The sequence below is a fragment of the Pelophylax lessonae genome (assembly GCF_965119305.1).
Source record: "Pelophylax lessonae genome assembly, chromosome: 5".
Lineage (NCBI taxonomy): Eukaryota > Metazoa > Chordata > Amphibia > Anura > Ranidae > Pelophylax > Pelophylax lessonae.
The window spans coordinates 251,304,882-251,321,475 of NC_138772.1; the positions used below are offsets into that span (position 1 = coordinate 251,304,882).

Consider the following 16,594-nt stretch of genomic DNA (forward strand, 5'->3'; position numbering starts at 1 on the left):
CAGCCGATGTTCGGGCACAGCTTGTGAGGCTTGCATTTCTATTGCCACCCCCATACAAAACTAGCCATCAACTTAGCTTATACTGGAATCTTCTCTTTATTGAACAGTCACACAGAATTGATATACAGCATGGACCTCCCCTCCTGATCAGATTACCACACACAGGTCAGGGGTTGCCTGATTACATTATCCTATGCAGATGAAATTGTATACAGAAATATAATTAGCCTGAACTAATTATCTAGCCATCTGGACAGAAACAATGTGAGGTCATTAACATTTAACAATGGAACAGATAGACTTAACACAATCCACATCCCACCTCAATAGACAGACCTGCCAGTAACAGTCTGTCCGTCTCCTACATTGAAGTACATGGAATACACATATAAGCATTGCTTTGATTATTTAGGAGCCACAGACTTCATGGAACAGGCTATAGGTCTCACAGTTTAAAGTGGGATTAAATCTTCATATTTCTTGAGAGATATTGTTGATGAATATTACTCTCCCATTTGAAGTTATCCAAACCATTTTCTTAGTGTCCTTTAAGTATCTGTCTTTCACTCCCAGTGACGGTGAGTACCGTCACACTACCCTAGCCTGTCAATATACTACCCTATGCTGTCTACATGCTACCCTAGCCTGCCCCTATACTACCCTATCCCGACCCTATACTGCCCTAGCCTGTCTATATACTACCCTAGCCTGCCCCTATACTGCCAAGCCTGTCTATATAAGCCTGTCTATATACTACCTTAGCCTCTCCATATACTACCCTAGCCTGTCCATATACTACCCTAGCCTGGCCCTATACTGCCCTAAGCTGCCCCACCTAGCCCCTATACTACCCTAACTTGCCCCTATACTGCCCTAGCCCACCCCTATACAGCCCTATCCCTGTGCGATATCATCCACGGGTGCAATGTGTTCACTGCACATGGGCCCTGAGGGTTGGGGGGGTGTCCGCTGTGCTGACACTAGGGATGGGCTTGATTCTTAAGTTGAACATAAGTTGGCTTGAACATCAGCTGTTCATGTGTTTACCAAACACATGAACAAATGGGGCGCTCGGCGGAAGTTCGCCCGTGTTTAGTGTGTGATAATAGAGGTTAGGCAGGTGGACAGTGTGTTGAGTTTGTATAGTGCAGTCAGTCTATAGATATGTTGTAGTCCTGGGTCCCCTCTCAGTACTCCCCAAGTTTTGTGTCCCTGACACTTATAGTTTGTGAGCAGTGCCATGCCAAGCTGACCAAGATTTCCCATAGACGCATTGTTAAAGATAGGGAGCAGTGCCATGCCAAGCTGACCAAGATATTTTTTATCTTGGCAATATGACATCACACATGTCAATAGCAAAGAGATCACCAAACCCCATCCTGAACCATACCAGGCCGCTTGCCCTCAACATGGAGAGGGTGCTTTGGGGTGCCCCCCCAAATTACCTTGTCCTCATGTTGATGGGGAAAAGGACCTCTTCCCGACAACACTGGGCTGTGGTTGTGGAGGGCTGTGGGTGTGGGGCTTATCTGAATCTGGAATACTCCCCCCCCCCCCCTGTGTGAATGGGTATTAGGTATATCATACCCCTACCCATTCACCAAAAAAGTGTACAAAAAAGATACACATAAAAGACAGTTTTTGACAAGTCCTTTATTCAAAAATAAAAATAAAAAAGTGTCCCCCAATCTAAATCCATCGTCAATCACGCGCACCCGAAAAATAGAAAAAAATTGAGGCATAACCCGCTGAATGACGCTCTTGAGCTTTGGGCCACCTGATTACATCACTCGGTTGCACAGCCCCCTTCTGACGTCCTGTAGTGACGCGTGATCTTAGACGTCACCCTCCAAATGTTAAGGGCAAGCGGCCTGGTATGGTTCAGGAGGGGAGGGGGGGGGTTTGGGCGCTTGCTTGTCCCCTCCCTATCCTGGCCTGCCAGGCTGCATGCTCAGAGAAGGGTCTGGTAACGATTTTGAGGGGGACCCCACGGTTTTCTTTTTAATTTTTTTCTATTTGTATTGCTGGGAGCCAACAATAAATTACAGCCGCGAGCAAGTTTAAATTACATTTTTTCCTTTAGAAATGTCAGTATTGCTGCAACAGGCTACATACATCGTACAGATGTGCCACTTTACAGGCACATTAAGGGGACCCCCTAGGCACGATATTTAAAGGAATGTTTCATTTTTATTGTTTCACTTTAGGCATTATTAAAATCACTGCTCCTGTAAAAATTATTGTTTTAAAAAAAAATTTGCATTGATACATGTCCCCCAGTGCAGTACCCGGGTCCCCAGGCACTTTTTATGGCAATAATTTGCATATAAGCCTTTAAAATTAGGACTTTTGATTTTTCATGTTCATGTCCCATAGACTTTATTAGAGTTTGCATGTTCGCTAGAACTTTTTCCCTGTTCGAGATGTTCTGGTGAAAACCAAACGGGGGGTGTTCGGCCCATCACTAGCTGACACACACTGCACCCATTGATGCCCTAGGACGCCAAGATGGGGGAGCGGTAACATGGTGGTGTGTCATATAATTTTGCATATAGACAAGGTGCTGTTACATGTAAATCTGACTTCCTGATGAATTTAATTTTAGTTTTCATGATCATGATATAAAATAATGGATGTGGGCAGGGGCGTACCTAGAGCATTTGGAACCCGGGGCAGATCCTATATCTAGCACCACCCCCCCCCCCCCAGGTGTGCAGGCGACAAACCGCTCATTGATGTGTCACGTGTAGCGCCTCCACGCACTGCAGCCCGGAACCCAAAAGAATCCTCCTCCCTCTGCTCCCCCCGGCGACGAGGCCCCTCCTCCTCTGCAAAAACAGCACCGACTGACCTGAGGCGCCAGACAGAAATACATATAACTGGCAGTAGCACACTTACTGTGTGCTACTGCCAGTGGTGTCACTAGGGTTGGTTTCACCTGGTGCAGTAAACCATGGTGTCACTCCCCCCCCCCCCCACAAAATATTATTTTCCTGTTTTCTGAAAGCGCGCCAAAGATGCAGCATGCGGGACTTTTGGTGCACTTTCACAAAATGCAGGAAAAAAAAACGCACAACCTAAAAAATCTATGGGACTGCAGTAATAACTGCGAGTAAAATGTAGGAAGGCCCCCTTTACATTACACAGCCCCAGTACCCCTGGACCCCTCCACATTACACAGCCCCCATACCCCTAGACCCGTTTACATCACACAGCCGCCCCCATTGGAATCCTTTACATTACACAGCCCCCCCCCATTGGAATCCTTTACGTTACGCAGCCCCCACCCCCCCATGGAACCCTTTACATTACGCAGCCCCCACCCCCCATGGAACCCTTTATGTTACACAGCCCCTACCCCCCCATACAACCTTTTACATTACACAGCCCCTGTACCCCTAGATCCCTTTACATTACACAACCTCCGTACCCCTAGACCCCTTTACATTACACAGCCACCTCCTATTGGAATCCTTTACATTACACTGCCCCCATCCCCCCATGGAACCCTTTACATTACGCAGCCCCCATCCCCCCCATGGAACCCTTTACATTACGCAGCCCCCATCCCTCCATGGAACCCTTTACATTACACAGCCCCCATCCCCCCATGGAACCATTTACATTACGCAGCTCCCATCCCCCCATGGTACCCTTTACATTACGCAGCCCCCACCCCCCCCATGGAACCCTTTACATTACGCAGCCCCCACCCCCCAATGAAACCCTTTATGTTACACAGCCCCGCCCCCCATAGAACCTTTTACATTATACAGCCCCCGCCCCCCATAGAACCTTCACATTACACAGCCCCCACCCCCCAATAGAACCCCTTACATCACACAGCCCCCCCATAGAACCCTTTACATTATACAGCCCTTGCCCCCCCATAGAACCCTTTACATTACACAGTTCCCGCACCCCCCCAATGGAACCCTTTACATTACACAGCCCCCATACCCCTAGACCCGTTTACATCACACAGCCGCCCCCATTGGAATCCTTTACATTACACAGCCCCCCCCATTGGAATCCTTTACATTACACAGCCCCCATCCCCCATGGATTCCTTTACATTACGCAGCCCCCATCCCCCCATGGAACCCTTTACGTTACGCAGCCCCCACCCCCCCATGGAACCCTTTACATTACGCAGCCCCCACCCCCCATGGAACCCTTTATGTTACACAGCCCCTGCCCCCCATACAACCTTTTACATTACACAGCCCCCGTACCCCTAGACCCCTTTACATTACACAACATCCGTACCCTTAGACCCCTTTACATTACAAGCCACCCCCTATTGGAATCCTTTACATTACACTGCCCCCATCCCCCCATGGAACCCTTTACATTACGCAGCCCCTATCCCCCCCATGGAACCCTTTACATTACGCAGCCCCCATCCCTCCATGGAACCCTTTACATTACACAGCTCCCATCCCCCCATGGAACCCTTTACATTACGCAGCTCCCATCCCCCCATGGAACCCTTTACATTACGCAGCTCCCACCCTCCCATGGTACCCTTTACATTACGCAGCCCCCACCCCCCCATGGAACCCTTTACATTACGCAGCCCCCACCCCCCCATGGAACCCTTTATGTTACACAGCCCCGCCCCCATAGAACCTTTTACATTATACAGCCCCCACCCCCCAATAGAACCCCTTACATTACACAGCCCCCCCATAGAACCCTTTACATTATACAGCCCTTGCCCCCCCCATAGAACCCTTTACATTACACAGTTCCCGCACCCCCCCAATGGAACCCTTTACATTACACAGCCCCCACCCCTCCCATAGAACCCTTTACATTATACAGCCCCCCATAGAACCCCTTTACATTACACAGCCCCCGCCAATAGAACCCCTTTACAATACAACCCCCCCAATAGAACCCCTTTACAATACAAACCCCCCAATATAACCCCTTTACAATGCAGACCCCCCCCCAATTGAACCCCTTTATAATACAAAGCCCCCGCCAATAGAACCCCTTTACAATACAAAGTCCCCGCCAATAGAACCCCTTTACAATATACACAGCCCCAGTACCCCTGGACCCCCTCACATTACACAGCCCCCGTACCCCTTGACCCCTTTACATTACACAACCCCCGTACCCTTTTACATTACACAGCCCCCCCATTGGAATCCTTTACATTACACAGCCCCCCATTGGAATCCTTTACATTACACAGCCCCCATCCCCCATGGAACCCTTTACATTACGCAGCCCCCATCCCCCCATGGAACCCTTTACATTACGCAGCCCCCATCCCCCCATGGAACCCTTTACGTTACGCAGCCCACACCTTCCCATGGAACCCTTTACATTACGCAGCCCCCACCCCCCATGGAACCCTTTATGTTACACAGCCCCCCCATAGAACCTTTTACATTACACAGCCCCCGTATCCTTAGACCCCTTTACATTACACAGCCCCCCCAATTGGAATCCTTTACATTACACAGCCCCCATCCCCCATGGAACCCTTTACATTATGCAGCCCCCATCCCCCCATGGAACCCTTTACATTACGCAGCCCCCAATCCCTCCATGGAACCCTTTACATTACGCAGCCCCATCCCCCCATGGAACCCTTTACATTACGCAGCCCCCATCCCCCCATGGAACCCTTTACATTATGCAGCTCCCATCCCTCCATGGAACCCTTTACATTACGCAGCCCCATCCCCCATGTAACCCTTTACATTACGCAGCTCCCATCCCCCCATGGAACCCTTTACATTACGCAGCCCCCACCCCCCATGGAACCCTTTACATTACGCAGCGCCCACCCCCCATGGAACCCTTTATGTTACACAGCCCCCGCCCCCCATGGAATCTTTTACATTATACAGCCCCCGCCCCCCATAGAACCTTCACATTACACAGCCCCCGCCCCCCAATAGAACCCCTTACATTACACAGCCCTCCCATAGAACCCTTTACATTATACAGCCCCTGCCTCCCCTGCCTCCCCATAGAACCCTTTACATTACACAGCCCCCCCAATAGAACCCTTTACATTACACAGTCCCCACCCCCCCATAGAACCCTTTACATTATACAGCCCCCCCCATAGATCCCCTTTACATTACACAGCCCCCCCAATAGAACCCTTTACATTACACAGCCCCCCCATAGAACCATTTACATTATACAGCCCCCCCCATAGAACCCCTTTACATTACACAGCCCCCCCAATAGAACCCTTTACATTACACAGCCCCCCCCATAGAACCATTTACATTATACAGCCCCCCCCATAGAACCCCTTTACATTACACAGCCCCTCAATAGAACCCCTTTACAATACAAAGCCCCCACCAATAGAACCCCTTTACAATACAACCCCCCCCCCCAATAGAACCCCTTTACAATACAAACCCCCCCAATAGAACCCCTTTACAATGCAGACCCCCCAATAGAACCCCTTTATAATACATAACCCCTGCCAATAGAACCCCTTTACAATACAAAGCCCCCGGCAATAGAACCCCTTTACAATACAAACCCCCCCCCCTCTCCATAGAACCCCTTTACAATACATCCCCCAATAGAACCCCTTTACAATACAACCCCCCCCAATAGAACCCCTTTACAATACATCCCACCCCCAATAGAACCCCTTTACAATGCAAGCGCCCCTCCCCCTACTACCTTAGAGCAGAGGAGGAGGAACTGTTTAAAGCAGAGAATGGGAGAGAGACTCACCGTCACACTCATGAGCCCTGAATACACAGCGGTCAGCGGGAACTGCCGAAGTTAACTGTGCTAGTTAATGAGCAGGTAATTGGTTGATAGGCAGTCCTAGCAACCAATCGCATTCTCATTAACTAGCACAATTCACTCCGGCAGTGCCTGCTGTGTATTCAGGGCTAGTGAATGACGGCGAGTCTCTCTCTCTCCCATTCTCTGCTTTAAACAGTTCCTCCTCCTCCGCGCTCCTGTGTCAGCGAGCTCAGCGTGGCGGAGACAGTCCGGCGGCCGGCCCCGGGTGTTACTCTGGTGCTGCCCCCGCCCCCCCCTGTTGGTACACCACTGGATGTGGGGGGCCCTTTGGTGGCCATGATTTTTTTTTGGGGGGGGGGGTCAGCATTTCATTCTTGGAATCGGGCAGCACAGTGTCTCGGGCCAGCACTGAGTGGGTCACATCCTTTCAATATCAAACCTGCCTAAGACATGTTCAGAGCAGGTTTTTTTTAGATCATCTGGGTTTTGTTTTGCGTGCACCTATGCACCTATTGCAACAAAAACATAAGTGTGAACGGAGTTTACAGTAGATCAAATTTAGGAGAAAGCAGGTCATGTATACTAATATCGGTCAGTGAGCCCTGTAAATATATTAAGCCTAAGTCTGCATTTCTCTAGCATTGGCTATAACTAGTTACATTCAATGCTGTTATGGTTAATGTATGATCTACTGGAATTTTTAGATTGAAACTCTAGCTAGATATTAGTGGTCATATAATATTTTAGGGAGCCTGGCTGACAGATCTGCTAGGATTTCTGGAAAGAGCCCAGAAATAGGGGGTCTCGCCCTGATTCAGGAATACCACTAAAGTGCCTTTATACATCGGAAGAGACTACCTGAAATTAGGTTCTAAAAATCTCTATTAATGAAAGTGGCAGAGCTCCTTTAAATGTATCTTTTGTACAGTTACAGTATCTCACAAAAGCGAGTACACCCCTCACATTTTTGTAAATATTTTATTATATCTTTTCATGTGACAACACTGAAGAAATGACAACTACAATAGGAGGGGGCAAAGTGGGACTTTAAAGGTGCAAATGATGGAGAAAAATCTGAATTCTCAAAAAATCACATTTTATTTAACATGTAAGATTAGGACAAGACACAACATCGATTAAAATAATTAATCGATGTTGTGTCTTGTCCTAATCTTACATGTTAAATAAAATGTGATTTTTTGAGAATTCAGATTTTTCTCCATCATTTGCACCTTTAAAGTCCCACTTTGCCCCCTCCTATTGTAGTTACCATTTGTTTCAGGGATGTGGTGCCTTTCATCGTTTTAAATCTCTGGCAATATTTTTCAAAACTGAAGAAATGACACTTTGCTACAAAGTAAAGCAGTGAGTGTACAGCTTGTATAACAGTGTAAATTTACTGTTCCCCTCAAAAAAACTCAACACACAGCCATTAATGTCTAAATCGATGGCAACAAATGTGAGTACACCCCTAAGATGGCTTTTTCACCAAATAATGTCTCGATCTCCATATTTAAGCCAGTCTTGGGGTATTTCCAGGAATAGGGGAGGGTTAGTATAGCAAATTATATTATATATATATCATAAAATGAACCTCAGCGCCTCTGGACAAAAAGTACAAAATAGAGTGTTGTAAGCTGCTGTTCACCTCCTGATTCCAAATGGAAAATAGTAAAGCAGTACAAAAATAGTTGGGTTCGTGCTACGCTCTCAACAAAAACATATACTAAACTCAAATACACAGAATAAAAAAGAAATCCACTTAAATGTGCCACAGGTGGTTGCCAGATATTACCCTGTAAAACTGTGAACTGATACCTTCAGCACAATGTGTGAAAGAAAACCTAACAAATAGTAGAAACCTTGTTGATGCTATTTGCATACAATTGGTGATCTGCTGTTGGTGATTTTTTTTTTTAATCAGGAATTTTTTATTGATTTTATAAGAGAAAAGTACAATGAAATTCACACACCGAGTCATATACAAGAACAAAAGAGAGAAGGATGTGGGGACAGAGTACACTGAATTAGGTACTACAATGATAAGTGAAAATAAAATAAATTGAAGCTTTTTGCATTCGACTTGTAAATTACATTAGTTTAGAACTAATTAATAATGGTGATTCATGAGGGTACTCTAGTGCCAAAACCACAAATAAACAGAAACGAATATAGTGACCACAACAGTAAGATAATAACAAGTTAGCTACACTGCAACCTCTTTGTGACACCTAAAGAAAGCACACGGGCTTGCTGTGCCGTCCGAATGACAGCCAGGGACGCGATTGCTTCCAGAAGTTGGCACGTTTGCCATTTTTAACTGCAAACATCAATTCAAACTGGGTTTGTGTATTAGGACATTGGATAAAGAGTGACCAGTTGGGGGGATTGTTTGTTTCCTGGCAGATGTTATTGCTCTACTGGCGACTATAATACAGTGTACAATAATGGGGGTATGAGAGAATGCCTAAGATTCATGATGTAAGAGTAGTAGTAAAGCAGTAGCGGGTTCAAAGGCAATGGTCACTTTGGAAATTTTCGATAAGAATGTGAATACACATTGCCACCAATTAAAGACCAATGGGCACGACCACCATCTATGAATAAATGAACTGGGATTTCCACATTTCCTTCAGCAGTTGGAGGAAGTAGACAAAGACATTTTTTAAAGTCTGACTAGAATGTAGTAACACTTATGTAAGAGCTTTAAAGATGTTTCCCAGTGGTTGATGCAGTTTGAGGAGGACAAGAGAAATTTGGAAGATTTAAGCAATTGGGACATTGTAAAGGTTTAGGAGAGATCTGCTTCCCAGATGTCCATAGTTGAGTTTTTGGTGGAAAAGAGATTATGGTTAAGAAGGTAGTAGAAAAAGGAAACTCCTTTATTCTTCTTAACGACGACATTAAAATATGTTAGAATATCCAAGGGGATCCAGTGTTTTTTTTTTTGCTGAGGCATGCCAGAATAGATCTGATACAAAGAGCTATAGTCCAGTGACAGTAATGATGGAAATCTGAAAACACAGTCAATTGGTGCAACAAAGCCATGATGGTTATGCAAGCCAGGTGTAATCGAATTATAGATACATGGTCTCAGATAGATCCAATGTGAGGTAAACATCCAAAGCAGTATGTCCACATTGCTCGCTCGTCTCCAGTCCCGTTACTCCCAAAGCATGGGGTGGCAGCTGAGATAGGTGTCCATCTAGATTAGCCAGGTGTAGGATTTCAGGATCATGCTAACATATCCAGGCATCAAGTATAGTCAGCTCAATCCGAGTCAGGGTGCCTGTAGATAAAAACAAACTAGGCATCTGTGACTTAAGTTGAATAATGCCTTTGATATAGGTGTAAGCCATTTACATACGCTATATTGTCAAAGGTATTGGGATGCCTTTACACACATATGAACTTTAATGGCATCCCAGTCTTAGTCCATAGGGTTCAATATTAAGTTGACCCACCCCATCTTCAACTCTTTTAGGAAGGCTGCCCACAAGTTTTAGGAGTGTGTCTATGGAAGTGTCCTGATGTGGACAAGAAGACTTGGCTTGCAATCTCCTCTCTAAATCATTCCAAAGGCCAGGACTTTGTGCAGGCCAGCCAAGTTTCTTCACCCCAAACTCACTCATCCATCTCTTTATAGGCCTTGCTTTGTGCACTAGTCCAAATCATTTGGCGGAGGGGGAATTATAGTGTGGGGTTAATTTTCAGGGGTTGCGCTTGGGCCCTCAGTTCCAGTGAAGTGAACTCTTAAGGTGTCAGCATACCAAGACATTTTGAACAATTTCATGCTCCCAACTTTGTGGGAATAGCTTGGAGGTGGCCCCTTCCTGTTCCAACATGACTGCGCACCAGTGCACAAACCAAGGTCAATAAAGACATGGATGTTGCTAAGTGAAGCTTAGTCATTCCTGCTCACCTCCACCATTAACTGATTCCTCCTGTTCAGCCCACAGGGCTAAAAAAGAAAAATTTTCACATAAAAAATGTGCAAATGTGTATAGCTAGCATAACTCTTATCATGTGTACAGTCTGTTATTGATTTCTGAAGGTGAAAAGACAATAGGCTTAAAGTAAAAAACAAATGCTATTTGTCATAAAAATCTTAACTTTATAAAAACATCCACATCACAAATACCATGTATGTTTTATTATTAGCATTTTGTGTCCTTGGGGTTTATATTAAACTAAACATTTTACAATTTCAAATTTTAGGATATGATAATCCAGTATTTTCGTCTGATGAGGAGCAAAATATTCCTGTGAAGTTTGCATGGTTGTACAGTGAAGATACAGTAGTCCCATCCCAAAGAGCACAAGTACAGATACCATATTCTCCAAACAACTTCAGAAGACTCACTCCATTACGTATCAGCAACAGATCAGTTGATTCATTTTTGATAGCAGATGGTGCAGAGGAGCAGCCCAGATCTTTTCTTCCAGAGACAAACATGTAATATTTGATATTAAGTCTTTTGTTTCAGCCCCTGTCTACACTGGTGCGACTTCAGGTGCAACATGCAATTTCCAAACTTCATCCAAAGGCGCACCTAATGTATTTTTATGGCTCTGTCATAATAGCTGCAACTTGAAGTGGTGCGTTTTAAAAAGTAGTTTGTGTATTACCTTTTCCCGACTTCAAAGGGATTTGAAAAAATTCATAATTTTTTTGCTAGAAAAATACTCAGGATGCCCAAACATTATATATATATTTTTTTAGCAGACACCCTAGGGAATATAATAACGGTCATTGCAACTATTTATGTCACACGGTATTTGCACAGCAATTTTTAAATGCAATTTTTTGGGAAAAAAAACATTATCATGAATTAAAAAAAAAAAACGTAACACAATATTTTTCCCAATTTTTTTGTATAATGTGAAAGATGATGTTACAACAAGTAAATAGATACCTAACTTGTCAAGCTTTAAAAGTTCGCACACTCATGGAATGGCACCAAACGTTGGTACTTAAAAATCTCCATAGGCTGTGCTTTAAAAATTTTTACAGGTTACCAGTTTAGAATTACAGAGGAGGTCTAGTGCTAGAAATATTGCTCTCATGCTAACGTTCGCACGATACCTCACATATGTGGTTTTAATGTAGTTTACATATGCGGACGCTTCTGCGTGTGAGCATGCGGGGACAGGGGCGCTTTAAGTTTTTTTTTTCTAATATTGTTTATATTATTAAAATGTTTTAATTTTTACACTTTCCCTTTTATTATTTACTTTTTGATCACTTTTATTCCTATTACAAGGAATGAAAACATCCCTTGTAATAGAAATAGGGCATGACAAGTTCTATTTATAGAGAGATCCAGGGTCTATAAGTCCCCAGATCTCTCCCCTATGCTGGAAAGCCTGAGATCAAATAAAAGGAAAAGTCGATCTCAGGCTTTCCAACAAAACAAACGGCAGTCAAAAATGAAGTTGCTTCCGGCCTCTGGCAGTCATAGACATGATGGGGACCATCTGGTCCTCGGTCAGCAATATAATAAAATTCTGTGGGTTCATTATCCACTTCCCGCTGCCTGCAAAAGCAATCAAGCAGCAAAACAGCTGCTGTGATTGTTTTAACTGTGCAGAGAATTGCCTGCTGAAAACAAAGATATCTGGATGATGCATACAGCTGTAGGCATCATTCAGATATTGCCACTTTAAGTCCCTTACGTCATATGATGGTGACCCCCGAGAAGTGGTTAAAAAAAAAAACAAAAAAAAACGTGGATCCATCATCAAACATAATGCCCATCGCTACCGCTGACCTAAAAAAAAGGAAGAGCTCTGCACCCGACGAACACCCCTGCCTAATGACAGGTTTTAAATAACTAAGGGGTGGGGCCACCTGATGAAATCACTGGGTGATTCTGTCCCCTTGTGATATCATTGCCCGTGGGGATGCTGGGTTGATTTTTTCTTCGGGTAGGCGGTAGTGGGGTTCCCCTCAAAATTCGTACCAGATCCGAAGGGCCTGGTATGGTTTGGGAGGGGGACCCCACACAGTGTTTTTTCACATTTTTGGAATTATGTCACAAACTATACTTTATTGATTGGACATAGCCAAGTTGCAGTACATTGAAATGGTCAGAAATCACATTAAAATCGCATTGAAGTTGCACCGAAGTCACGCTTAAATCTGACCAAATTGCACCACTTTGAACTCGCATTCAGTGTGAACCAGGGCTCAAACAGATTTTTTTTTTGATACCTACAAAATTTTTACTAGTAGTTTATTGTTCCAAGTCAACAGTAGAATGTTAATACACATTAAATTAAAATCAAACATCAAATTACAATATTTGAACTGTCTGAGCAATGTTTAAAACTGTTTGAAATAGGATACAGTATATATCCATATAGTGCTATATTTCTTTATACTATCACCATGCCGCTAGAATTATTATACACCAAAGTGGGAAATCAAAGTCTGAGTGATAGCAATAAATAAAATCTTCACCTTTCTGAATACATTTTTTGCACACTTGATTGCTGTTAGTGTTCTACTTACCCCAAGTACTTTTCTCATTTGAAATATCTAAGGTGTGATTGTACTCTGTAAGCCCCCCCCCCCCCTTCCAACTGCATTTCTTTCTGTTAATTTTAGACACATATTAAATATATTAGTTTCACTTTTTGAATTAGAATTACTGAAATAAATAAACTTTTTGATGATATTCTAATTTTATGTGATGCACATGTAAACTAAATTACAAATCCAGAAGGCTGAGTGGCAACAGCAGGTGTATGTGATGTATTTCTTAAGTTCTGTGTATTGCCATTTTAGGAAAATATTATTACATTTCTACCTTTAGAGCTTTAAGAGATATAGGAGGAATTGGACCAGGAAGCTTATATGATTTATAAAGATGATGGCCTGTCTTCACTGCTGAGACACAACAGTGTACACATCTAAGAACACTTACCAATAGTATTCACAAGTGATATAAAAATGTAATGATTTAATTATCCAGCATCTTCCAAAATAGAATGACCCTTAAAGGAGTTGTAAAGTCTCAATGTTTTTCACCCCAATGCATTCTATGCATTAAGGTGAAAAACCTTCTTGGTTGCAGCTGCCCCCCCAGACCCCCAGTTATTCTTATCTGAACCCAAACGTTCCAGCGATGAGCACCAGCCAGTGTCTTGGGTCCTCATTGGATAGAGTCATACCTCCCAATCGTCCCTGATTTGCCAGGACCATCCCGGAAAATGGTCCATGTCCCTGAGTCCCAGCGAATCAGAGCCTGGAATGCACGTTGGTGGTGCAGTGCAGCTTAGTTTCCACACGCCGCGAGCAAAAAATGTCAGGCAGCATCTCTCCCCGGCTGCCTCTGACACAGTGCAGAAGTGGAGTGCACTGAACCCGCTCCCCCTCCTTCCTGTGTTTTCCTGTACACAGAGGTGGAGGAGGTGGGGAGCAGCACACCACTCTGCCACAATGTGGCTGATCTGAGGTCTGTGATTTTTACTACTACACTAACTTGCAGAGGATGCAAGCATGGGGAAAAGAGGGGGGGTGGATGGAGCTGGGATGGGTGTTTGGGATGGATGGAGCTGGGGTGGGTGTTTGGGATGGATGGAGCTGGGGTGAGTGTTTCTGGTGGATGGAGCTGAGATGGGTGGATGGAGCTGGGGTGGGTGTTTGGGGTGGATGGAGCTGGGGTGGGTAATTGGGATGGATGGAGCTGGGATGGGTGTGGGGGACGGATTGAGCTGGGGTGGGTGTTTGGGATGGATGGAGCTGGGATGGGTGTTTGGGGTGGATGGAGCTGGGGTGGGTGTTTGGGGGGATGGAGCTGGAGTGGGTGTTTGGGGTGGATGGAGCTGGAGTGGGTGTTTGGGGTGGATGGAGCTGGAGTGGGTGTTTGAGATGGATGGAGCTGGGGTGGGTGTTTGGGATGGATGGAGTTGGGGTGGGTGTTTGGGGAGGATGTAGCTGGGATCTGTGTGGGGATGGATGGAGCTGGGATGGGTGTTTGGGATGAATGGAGCTGGGGTTGGAGGTTGGGTTGGATGGAGCTGGGATATGTGTTTGGGATGTATGGAGCTCTAGTAAGTGTGCGTTGTGGATGGAGCTAGGGTGGGTGTTTGGGATGGGTGTGGGGGATGGATGGAGCTGGGGTGGATGGGGCTAGGATGGGTGTGGGGAATGGATGGAGCTGGGGTGGGTGTTTGGGGTGGATGGAGCTAGGGTGGGTGTTTGAGGTGGATAGGGACAAAACTACATGAGGAAGGCAGCGCATGAACCACACCGGGATGCAATGGATAAGGAAGTCAGGTGAACATCCAGTATAGGAAGGGTTAACAGTTTATTGGTATTGATAACCGAAAAACAAAGTACATAAAATGCTTACATCCCCCTGGGCTGGAGTGGACAAGGGCACCTGGCAGCAAGCAACACGAGTGCGAGGAGGTCAGTCTCCCAGGACTGCTGAGCAGTGTGTGCACAAAGCCGGAAACCAGCCGGCGCGAGGATGAAAGGACTCCGCTGTAGTTCATGGCATGACTTGATAAAGCGCATAGCGCAAAACATGTAGTCATGGCAACCATATAGCTTATGGTCCACCCTGATTCCTGGTATTTCCCCGTAAGTGGCGCCTGTCCGGCTGATGTCACCGCTACGGAACTACAGCGGAGTCCTTTCATCCTCGCGCCGGCTGGTTTCCGGCTTTGTGCACACACTGCTCAGCAGTCCTGGGAGACTGACCTCCTTGCACTCGTGTTGCTTGCTGCCAGGTGCCCTTGTCCACTCCAGTCCAGGGGGATGTAAGCATTTATGTACTTTGTTTTTTGGTTATCAATACCAATAAACTGTTAACCCTTCCTATACTGGATGTTCACCTGACTTCCTTATCCATTGCATCCCGGTGTGGTTCATGCGCTGCCTTCCTCATGTACTTTTGTCCATATCTGCACCCTTCCTATGCTTGTTGGCTGGCAGCAGATAAACCACTGGGGAGCCTCACAGGCTTACTTGTTTACGTTTGTAAGACCACTGCGGAAATACAGTGTGATAAAAAATATTGCAACGATCTCCATTTTATTCTCTAGCGTCTCTGCTAAAAAAAATAAGGGTTTGAAGTAATTTTATAGAAAGTAGAAAAACGTGCTCATTAAACCAAAGGTATGTTTCTAAAACATATTAGAAAAACTGGATATCTTTTTTTCTCTATTGTTCATTGACGGACGCCGTCTCCATATCAGTAGGGTTATGCTGCCCCCCACAGGAGTAGGACACTAGACAGAAAAAAGTTCTGACCTACACCTATGGGCAGTCCCAGGGGGTATACCATCTCTCTTCCTGCTATAGCATGTCATTTTTAATCTGCTTAGTCAGGAGTAAGGACCTAGTTCCTTGCTGGGATCTCTGGTCCTGGCAAAGTTTTTTCTAGATAATTTATTTTTAGTTAGCTTATCTCTGGATTTTTTCTGTGAGATCTTCAAACAACTATGCTGGATATGGGCGATAGGCTGGATGTATAGATCTAGTGGTCACCCCAGCTGGCCAACGAGCGCGCGCGCAGACTTTAGCCTCGCGCTGGGTCAGCAGCGACATAGTACCACTGGACGGGGACTGGCCCGCGAATTAAATGTCTCGCCAGGTGGCATACGACCGGGTCTAGGCCCAAGTCGCAGTGTTCCTATTTGGCCGACAGTCACCCCACTTCGGCGGAGAGGAGTTTTGTCAGGAGATGGTGCCCGTCTGTTCAGGTATGGTGAGTAAATGTTCGCAACTCTTCCCCTGGTGGATTTTGGGGTGGATGCGGGCCCCTACCCCTGGGATGGTCGGACCCTCACAATCCTGGGTTCCCCTCTGTCCTATCATGCACCCCCCACCTACTGC

At 45.4% G+C, this 16,594-nt stretch overlaps 1 protein-coding gene across 1 annotated transcript in view; it reads left to right on the forward strand.

Annotated features, from left to right (window-relative positions):
- Nucleotides 1-11,372, forward strand: part of SLC9A3 (solute carrier family 9 member A3) — a 342,657-nt gene extending 331,285 nt beyond the window's left edge. The window contains exon 16 of the mRNA XM_082257740.1: nt 10,963-11,372. Coding sequence (XP_082113866.1) covers nt 10,963-11,204 — 242 coding nt within the window. The 3' untranslated portion in view covers nt 11,205-11,372. The remainder of the gene's footprint in view (nt 1-10,962) is intronic.
- Nucleotides 11,373-16,594: the final 5,222 nt, after the last annotated feature.